Genomic DNA, 10,605 nt, shown 5'->3' with positions numbered 1-10,605 from the left:
TGAAACTTATGGATTGTCAACCTATAAGTTTTATACAAATTGTTAATCCATAAGTTTCATATAGATTATCAATCTGTATGTTTATTATGGATTTGCACAGATCGAACTTCAAGTTGCAGACGAAAAAAACTTACCTCCTCCACCGTTGCACCGAACACCTACCTTGACGACAATCACAAACTATAAACGAACCGTCGCGACAATGTATCTTGACCAAACCAACCATAACAACGAAGGAAGAGCTCAGCCAAAACAAAAAAGAGAATGGTGTATGAAGAAAAAAAACAATGAATGAAAGAAGAAGAAGTAATAAGGGGTAAGGTTGGAATTTTAATAATTATGTTGGGTGTAGAAGATGTTGTGTTGGGTGCAAGTAGAAAAACCCTCCAAACTAACCAACCAACCACAATGTTTGGTAGTTCAATTCAATTCATTTTAAACAACTTTCCCCAATTACAAAGCCTCCACTTACAAAAAAAATAGCACCATTAATAATCTATGAACAAGGGAAAGCACACACATAGCTTTAATTCGATCTAATTTCTTCATGGAGGACCAACCATCATCATCATCATCATCAAAGAATGATGCTTTGGATCCACCCCTTTCATTCAATTGGGTTTGAAATTGAAAACTTTTCACCACAAAAATTCTCTGGTCATCTCCCTATCACCCAAAAATGTTGTCGAGTCAACCTAATTTCATTTTTTTCCTCTCATTGAAAAGTATTTTATCTTTGGCTTAGTGCATGTTCCCTTACTTCTTTGGTTGTTCATTCGATTTGCATTAGAATGTGTATCGCATCAAACACAAACATGCCTTTTAGTAACTCTAATTTTTGAATTAATTTCTGAATTTTATGGATAGTTTTATTTAATGCTTTTTTTCTTTTTTTTAAAAAAAATTATGTTTATGACTAGAATTAAAATTATGGGTAATTTGATTTTTCATGGGGCAGCCATTTAAGGTGCTTCATGGAGGGGTATCAGCATTGATAGCAGAGTCTTTGGAAAGCATGGGAGCACATATGGCTTCTCGTTATAAAAGAATGGCTGGAATTCAACTAAGCATCAACCATTTGAAAAGAGCAAAGATTGGTGACTTGGTCCACGCAAAAGCTACACCTTTAAATGTTGGCAAAACCATTTAGGTTATGTTTATTGCAATTTATATATCTCTAATTCTTATAAGATAAAATTGAACCATAATAAGCATAATAATAATATGCATACAATTTATCTGCAATTATCATAGCTACATGAGATAAGAAGAGAAGCGTGTCTTAATTAGTTAGGCATTGATGTAGAATTGAGATGATGATAAGTGATAACAATGGAACAAGACAGAATTTGATTTCACATTTTGGGGTGACAAATGTATGGACCAAATGAATTTTTAATTGCATGGATAAAAATATTTACATTTAGTATTTTCTGAAAAGTTATGAAAATTTCATCTATTTTTTTCTTGAAAGATAAAATGAGATTGATATATTAATAAAAGGTGCCACGAAATATGACCCCCCAAAAAAATACATTAGCATGGAAACATAAAAAACATAACAAAAAGAAAACAAAAAATGCAATTAGCCTAAAACAACAAATGGTTGCAAACACCAATCGACAAAGGAACAAGCCAACGTCCCATGACCTATACAAAAGCCACGACCAAGACAAGGTCTGAATCTGCCACAAATACACATGTGCATCTACTACCTCCCCATGGAAAATAATACAGTTCCTGTGAAACGAAAGACTCCAGCAAATCGCATACTAGATGAGATAGCAAATTCTATGCATCCTCTTATCCCTCCATAAAAAACCATGCTACATGAAATGATGTGGAACCTTCGAATGTTGTACTAAATAAATAGCCCACCAACGGTAGACCTCACACCAAATCTGAAACAAGAAGGTGCACTCCAAAAATAGTTGCTACGAATCCTCCCTATCAGCCTCGCAAAAAACACACCCACCATCCTCCACCATAACCCTCCTCCTCCCTATCTCCAAGAAAAGGCCAAGACCTTAGACAGGACATCACACTTCCCAAACGATCGAAAGGGAAAATTCACCACTGTCTAGCTATCAGAAACCTCAGATGTGATAACCCGATATGCCGAGGCCACCAAAAATGATGACTCACCCTTAGTCCACAATCATTTGTCCTCCATCATCAAATCCAATCAGACTGCAAAAAGAAAGGCCTCTATCTATTGTACCACCACTTTTTTCCCGCTCAAATAGAACTCTCTACCATTTCCAACTCCACGCCACCCCATAATCACTAGCCTCCACTGACATCTCCCCTACATTGACCTCCTGATCAAGTGCCAAATAAAAAAGATGTGGGAAGAGATCCTTCAAACAAAACTCTTCAAACCAACAGTCCTTATAGAAGAAGATGTCATGCCCATCATCACCAATTCGACGAACCACCCTACTAGAAAACCAGTCGTCCCCCACATTGATCCTCATGAGATTCTATCACCAAGCCGACCCAGACCAGGCCTGATGCTCTCCAAGCTGGTCCAGGCGCCCATACTAGTGAGCGAGCAAACCATGCCACAAAGCATCCTTCTCCGCCTAAAACCTCCACCCCCACTTATCTAGCAAACTAGCATCGAAAGTTGCTAAGTTCTTCATCCCTAACCCCTCATCCGCCTTAGCCTTGCACACTGAATCTTAATCCACCCAGCATATCTTATCCGAGTCTAACACACCAGACCATAAAAACCTCCTTTGAATACTCACCAATGTGGCTATAACACGCGTTGAGAGCCCTGTAAAAAGTGAAAAAAATAAAGAGGGAGACTCGATAACATAGAATTTATCAAGGTGATCCTCCCTCCCAAAGAAAGATAACATATTTTCCAATTCCCAAGTCGCCTCCTAAAAGAAGAAACCACGGGTTCCCACTTTAAAGCCCTCCTAGGACTAACACCTATTAGAATACCAAGATACTGAAATAGAACATTGGATAGTGAACAATGCAAGAAATTAGAGGCAATATCCATAAACCCTTCCTCTATATAAAAACTAAAGAAACTACTCTTCAAGAAATTAACCCTCAAACCCGACACCAACTCAAAGCCACATAGAATGGCTTTAACAGCCAACAAATTACCATAATAAGGCTCCCCTATGATAATCGAATCATCAGCATATTGAAGCAGAGAAAACTCCACCATCAGGCTTAACCTGAGACTCTTAAAATCTCCCATCTCCCTTGCCTTCTCGGCCAAACCATGTAACCCTTTTTCCACCATCAAAAAAAGAAATGGGGCCAACGAGTCCCCCTACTTCAACCCCCGCTTAGCCTGAAACTTTACTGTAGGGCTGCCATTAACTAGCACAGACTTCCTACTCGAACACACTGTCGCCCTAACCCTCTTCCTCCAAGTGTCATCAAAATCCATTTGATTCATCATATAGTCCAAAAAATCGTAACTCACTAAATCATACGCCTTCTTAAAATCAATCTTGAACATGAAACACCCTCTCTTACTCTGCTTCACTATGTCCACCAACTCATTAGCCACAACCACAACATCCAAAATGCACCGGCCAGGAAAAAAGCTGACTAGCAAGATGAGATAACAGATGCAAGTACCTTACTCAACCTAAGAGCCAAAAGCTTGGAAATCATCTTGTGCATACTACCAATGAGAGAAATTCGTCAATATTCCAAAATAGACTGGGGGTGATCCTTTTTCGAAATCAATGCCACAAACGATGACGTCGCTGCCTTTGGCAAAACACCTAAAGAGAAAAACTCCATCACAAAAGTCATCAAGTCATCCCACAAGAACTCCCAACCAACCTGAAAGAAACTGAAATTGAACCCATCAAGCCCCGGACTCTTATCCCCAACGCAGCTTCAAACAGCTTCCTTGATTTCCTCAAGGGAGAAAGGAGCAACTAAGGAAGCACGATCCACAAAGGACAACTATTTAAACACAACATCATCAAGCACAGGCCTCCCCTCCATTGGCTCTGCAAACAAGGACTAAAAATGTCACATGACCTCTCCCTTCACCACCCCCACATCCTCCACCCACCTAGAGACCCACTAAGGAGTTCTTCCAAGACCTTTCTCTCATAGAAGCATGGAAGTAACAAGAATTAGCATCACCCTCCCTAATCCTCCTAACTCGTGACTTCTAAGCCAACATACTTTCCTTGGCTTGCACTTTCCTCCAGAACTCTGAGACTAGCAGTCGGCGATGCTCACTATCCACTAACATCTCATTGCACAACCTTTGATGTAACTCATCCATGTCATCCACCAAAGCATAAATCTCCACAAACAGACCACCATAGACCTCCCACTGCCACACCCTAATCTTTGCTTCGGAAGCATTAGCTTCTCCTTGAATACAAAAGATTTCCAACTAGCCACATCATCTATTTATTAATCTATTTTTAGGATAAAATGGGTGGACTTTTTAATTCACCCACTTGTCCTTCCTCTTTAATAAGACATTTAAAAAGTTAATATCCCCGTTTAATGTGTGATAATTTCTCATTTAAGGTTGTCATTAAAGGAAAATAATTAAGAACCTAAAAATTTCTTCTAAAAAAATCTAAAAATTTATTAAAACATAATCCATTTATTAATATAATTTAATGTATAAAATGGGTGGGCATTTAATTCACCCATTTGTCCTCCCTCTCTAATTTACTTGTTTGCGCACTATCTATCTATCTCTATCTTACCCAATCTTTTTTATTATTATTTTGACATATATTCTTATCCCATCTTAAACTCTTAATTATTTTAATTAAAATATTTTAAATGAAAAACATTTTTTATGACCAAAACAAATATACATTTATTTTTTAATATTAGAAGTAATTTTAAACGTAATTAAAAAAAATGCATTCACCCATTTCTGGCCTCGCTTGGTTCATATTACTTGGTTATTGAGTGAAATTGATGCTTCAATTTAAGTGGACAAATTATATCTTAGAATGATGAAACTTGCACCGCTTGTTTCTTCCTTGTCCTTGTCGAATGTCGATGAGATCCTGGGGGGAAATTGGAAGTTCCTTTGGTTTTTTTGTGTGTGTGTGTGTGTGAAAAGGAAATGGGAAGTTCTGAATCAATAGGTTTCTACAAAAAGTGTTGTGTTTGATGTAGCGTCGTCATTGAATTGAATAGATATTTGTTGGTTGAATTTTCATCTATCAACACAATTCACATGTTCTTTACAATTTATTACTATAATTAACTGGAATGATTTGGTTGAATTATAAATGAGTGAATCCAATTACCACCTTGCCCAGATATGGGAAGAGGAGGGTACTAGCCTATCTATAGTAACATCCAACATTTTATTTTTCATACATTCTTACAATCAGTAAATCATTTTGGATAAAAACTAAATTATTTCAATAAATCCAATTTAAAATAAGTATCAAAATCTGAGTGTCTAATCTTCATCCAATGGTTATAATCCTCTAATTGTGTAAATGCGTGGAAATTCCAACCGCGCCGAAACAGGTTCCCGGAAAAGCCTCCTATGATGAGTAATTTGTAAATCCCAAGTCATGAACTTGATGATTGATAGCCTTTAAAAGGAAAAGAAAAATTATGTCATCTTTTTTCTTAGTCTCTTTCTCCCTCACTGTCCCTTCCTTAGAACCAAAGTCGTAATTACTAATTGATGTTAAGAATAATAGTTACGAATGATGGAAAGACTTCTAATGCGCATCTACTACGCAAAATAAAAGTATGAATAGCTTAAAGTATACTCTTTCCTTTAATAATTTTAAGATTATTTTTATTAATTCATGTTTTTTAAGAAAAATACCTTAAAATTATTCTTTCTAATCTTTGTATCCACTTAGTTAATTTACTTAATCATATTAAATTTGTCAATTAATTTATACCATCATTTCAAATTTACTCTGTCTTATCTCTCTATCCACTTTATTATTTTGGAGAAGACTTAGTTAAATTTTTCATACCTGAAAAATAAATTATTTTTAGATTACTATCTAACATTTATTTTTTTTTCAACTAAATACCTGAAAAATTTTATGTTTCAATTTAGTATCTATCATTAGTCTCCTTCCGTTAAGTGATGACATGACAGACAAAGTGTCATGCCATCAAGCTTTATCAATGACACCTCAACACTATGTCATCACCTTTTTCTCCTTCTCCTTCTTCCCTTTCTCCCCTTCTCCAACAGAAATCACCACCACCACCACCATCGACCACGTCGCGCCGCCACCATTGTCAACCGCTGCCACTGCACCTTCCAACCCCTTCTCCCCTTCTCCTCTTCTTCCCTTTCTCCCTTTCTCCCCTTCATCCCCTTATCCAACAGAAAACAACCCACCCCACCCACACCACCAATAGAAAACAACTCACCTCATGGAAGTTGGGGGAAAATTGCGAGAGAGTGACTTCGATAAAACCATGGCTATCGGGGGGAAATGCCAATGTCAATGACAAAATCAGAACCAAAATCAATCTCCTTGAGAAGGCCAACCCTGTCAGCAATGTTAAGGCCCAATAACTGAGGGGAATGCATGGTGTGGAGTTGGCGTACCTGTTCAGGAATGAGGGTTATGACGTGGAAGAGTGAGCGCAGCTTGTGTGCCTCTGCAAGGGAGAGCCTAGTTGAGAATCCGTGGAAGACTATTTGGTAGGTGTGAATAACAGAGGCAATGGTGTCAACAAGGGAAGATTGGTACCAGTGCCTGTGCGTTGGGAAAATGGAAGGCTTTGCTTCGTGCTAGACTTGCACTATGAATGTTGTCTTCTTTTCTACTTCCCAAGTAGAGGCTAAGGCTTAAGAGAGCACAAACAAAATGATGATGTGAGAGTGGGAGGGAGAACCCACTGAGAATGAATGAATGAATGAGATGAGATTCTTCAACTCAAGTGAACACAACTTTAAATGGTAGTACATACGACACGAGGAGAAGGGGTTGGACGACACGATAGTGGCAATTGATAGCGATGGTGGGATGACGCAGGCGACAATGGTGGCACGATGTGGTCGACAATGGTGGCACAATGGTCATGATTTCCATTGGAGAAGGGGAAGAAGAGGAGAAAGAGAAGAAGGAAAAGGGAAAGAAGGTGATGACATAACATTAAGGTGCCAATGATAAGGCTGGATAACGTGATACTCTATCTCCCACATCATCACTTAACGGGAGGAGACTAATAGCATATACTAAATTGTAACATAAAAAATTTTTAGGTACTTAGTTGAAAAAAAAATAAAAGTTAGGTAGTAATCTAAAAACGACTTATCTTTCAGATATAAAAAATTAAAGATTCTTTTCATTAATTCACGTTCTTTAAGAAAAAATACCTCAAAAATATCCTTTTTTATCTTTGTATCCACTTAATTAGTTTAATTAATCATATTGAATTTGTCAATTAGTTTATACCATCATTCTAAAATTATCCTTTCTTATCTCTCTATGCACTTTATTGTTTTAGAGAAAGAAAAATTAAGTAAAGATAAGTAAGAAGAAAAATAATTAATACATCTAAAAATAAAAATAAAAATCTTATAAAAAGAAAAAAAAACAAATTTCTGAAAAGAATCTTATAATTAAGGATGAAGGAAACATTTCTTATCTTACTTAGTCAGAAAAGCCCATATCTGATATCTCACGCATGAAATATGAATTGCTCATCAAATAATCATCTATCTTAACATAAAACAAAACTTCACAATTGATGGAAAACCGCATTAAGCAAAATTCTGGTTAGATAGCCAACCATAAAAGTCATTTAAAAGAAAAAGACCGTTCAATAAATATGAACTTTATTATTGCTGAGCTTACAAATATGAGAAAAGCATGTTATAACAGTTTTCTCTGCAGCAGGTATGGGAGGGGAGACTCCGGAAGATTGATCCTTCAAATTCACAAAACAGATCCTTGGTTTCATCTTCTAGGGTAACTCTACCATCCAATAAGATCATGCAAAAGATGCTGCTGAACCACTAAAGAAGTTTGCAAAACTGTAAATATATTCATGTCATTTGTTTTTAAGAGAAATTCAAATTTTGCTTCAATGGAATTATATTGAATCAAGGATCCAAATGCATCCAGATCAATTTTCTAATGGTCCAAGACGTAGACCATGATAGTCGTTGTAGCTCTTACAAAACTGTTCAAGGCTTCAAAATATAGACCATGATAGCTCTTACAAAATTGTTCACATCACCTGCCGGCCGCCGCAAACAAAGCCAATACCCCTCAACCCCAAATGAGCCAATTGATTGAGTCAATGTCGGTAATTCACTAATCTCAGGATCAACATTGAAACTCTCATTGAGCTGCTGTTCTCATTATGTTGCAACATCAGCTTCAAACTTAGAAGCCCAACAGTTCGTTGTGATCATATTTCAATATACAACTTGTAAATTCAATTTTCAACAGAAACCATATGACTGAAAATGCTTTACATCTATTTAGTGATTCCCATTTAACCAACAAAGCAAGCTCATTTCCAGAAACATATAAGCTTACTCACCTAAGCAGCATTGGCAATGCTAGGATGCTGGGTTCCCCTTACGAAAGGATCTTGATCTGGCAGTGCTGCTGTCCTGCTTTCCCTTAGAAATGCCCGCAATTTTATGCCTACCAAGCATTGACATAACATGATTAGAGATAGACTAAGAACAAGAGCAAATGCCAGCAGACACCAAATAGAAGAACAAAAACTAAGCTAGAAGAAAATAAATTACCTGAGACTACTAAGTTGTTGGGTCAAGTCGTTCAGCTCCATGCTAGAAAGTTTCAGAGAATGTAAAGTTCCAGGTACCTCTTCTGAAACAACCTTTGACAATTTCTTCACTGAAGCTCCTAATCTTCCAAAAGCCTGTGCAAGAAACAAACCAACTGATTGAACATTAGCCATTCAACACATCACTACACCCATTAGGCATTGGTGTTTAAAAAGAAATAACGAGTCAAATTTGTCAAAACACGCTTAAAGTATAGCATACTGCAACCACAATTGTGGCCTCAACATCAAGAAGTTTAAGTCTCACCCACGACCACAGTTGCATCTGTATGCAACTGCTGTATCAGTAGCATTTATCCGCAATTTTCCACAAATAATTTTTTCTGATAAAATCAAAACCGCAACAGGAATTTAAAACCTTGAAATGAACACCAACTGTTTGAATATTAGCCATTCAACACATCACTACATACATCCAGGATTAAAAGAAACAATTTAACAAGTTAAAATGCTCTTAAAATTTATCTTGTGAAGGTTTTAAAAAACATCTGCAATTGCAATTGTAGTCGCAACGTCAAGGATTCTGGGTCTACGCTACCACAGTTGGCATCACATCAGTTGCATTTATCCGCAATTTTTCGAAATATCAAAACCACAACCGCTATTTAAAATCTTAAAACTATATATTCAAGGGTGCATGAGATTAAACCATAACCTACAATTAAGGTTGGAATGGAAAACACTGCTACTGAGAAAAACGCCCCAAAAGCCTGCAAACCCGAAAAGAACAGGTTAGGTCTATTTCATTGCGAAAAGAATAATAACTTAATTACCCAGAAACCAAAAATGCTTAAAGATGCAATTTTTCATCCTCATTTGTTGAGCAAATCGGTTATTGTTTATTATTTATAACATTACCATGGAGAGAACGAACAAGTGAGAGAGAAGCCCCAATTCAGGGGTGGGCCGGAACCCTAGATTTCTGGCCACCGCAATGGACGGAGCTGCCGCGACCCGCGACTGCAAATTGGGTGTCTGCTGTTCTGACATTACCAGCGCCGGAATTGTGTCGCCGGCGAGCGGCGTCGACGTGGTTGAGGTACTGACACGAACGGAGAACGGAGCACGTGAAGTGATAACGGCCATTTTTGTGGGCATTGAAAATCTGTTGAAGCTGAAAGGGCGCGAAGACAGAACATGCGTTTGAGACAACATTGGCAATTTGATGCAGAGGTTACGACTATGGAAATTTCTGCTGCTATGTAATTTGTTGGTGAATTGAGTGATCCTCGATTGTAATCGCACAAATTACTAGATCCGTTCATGAATAAAGTGTTACATATGACAAAAAAGAGTTTAATTAAGTTTCAACAAAATTTCAATTTCATTTCACTAATTATCATGGATACATTGTCACGTCATCATCTCTGTGGCAATATTACCTGTGAATAATTGAACCTGTTGACCTGATATTTTATCTATTACATCATTACTCTCATTACTTAAATATTAATGACATGTGATAAGTTGATGAAGATATTTGACAAAAAAATAAAATTTTAGTTAATAATCTGAAAATGATATATTTTTCAAGTATAAAAAATATATTTAAATTATATATAATTAATATTTTTTGTCTATGATCAATTTATACATATAAAATATATACATTTTATCTCTTTAATTTCACCTTTAATATTATCTCATTATCTTTGGACAATATATATATATATATATATATCACCATTGGATATTGTTGGTTCTCTTTTAATTTTTTTCAGATATTAAATGTATGTATTTTAACTCTTTAATTTCACCTTTAATATTATCTTATTAATTTAATTTAATTGATTAACCATGATAAGTTGTTAGGTGAATTAT

The 10,605-nt window shown here is 36.5% G+C and overlaps 1 protein-coding gene and 1 pseudogene across 1 annotated transcript; one reads left to right on the top strand and one right to left on the bottom strand.

Annotated features, from left to right (window-relative positions):
• Window positions 1-481: 481 nt before the first annotated feature.
• LOC114425865 lies at window positions 482-8,002 on the top strand (annotated as a pseudogene).
• Window positions 7,686-10,083, bottom strand: LOC114425864. Its single transcript, XM_028392827.1, has 4 exons — window positions 9,643-10,083; window positions 9,444-9,494; window positions 8,726-8,859; window positions 7,686-8,618 (listed from the first exon to the last, which is right to left on the bottom strand). The coding sequence occupies exons 1-4, from the start codon at window positions 9,937-9,939 to the stop codon at window positions 8,531-8,533; spliced, it is 570 nt and encodes a 189-aa protein (XP_028248628.1). The 5' UTR covers window positions 9,940-10,083; the 3' UTR covers window positions 7,686-8,530.
• Window positions 10,084-10,605: the final 522 nt, after the last annotated feature.

Source organism: Glycine soja, chromosome 9 (assembly GCF_004193775.1).
Source record: "Glycine soja cultivar W05 chromosome 9, ASM419377v2, whole genome shotgun sequence".
NCBI classification, from domain to species: Eukaryota; Viridiplantae; Streptophyta; class Magnoliopsida; order Fabales; family Fabaceae; genus Glycine; species Glycine soja.
Note: the sequence above shows the minus strand (reverse complement) of the source record. Positions and strands in the feature narration are given on the sequence as shown.

Coding starts and splice junctions, on each gene's coding strand:
- LOC114425864 (XM_028392827.1), bottom strand. CDS start 9,939: ATGTTGTCTCAAACGCATGTTCTGTCTTCGCGCCCTTTCAGCTTCAAC. Junction 9,495..9,642: donor ACTTGTTCGTTCTCTCCATG/GTAATGTTATAA, acceptor TCGGGTTTGCAG/GCTTTTGGGGCGTTTTTCTC. Junction 8,619..8,725: donor CAACAACTTAGTAGTCTCAG/GTAATTTATTTT, acceptor AATGCTTGGTAG/GCATAAAATTGCGGGCATTT.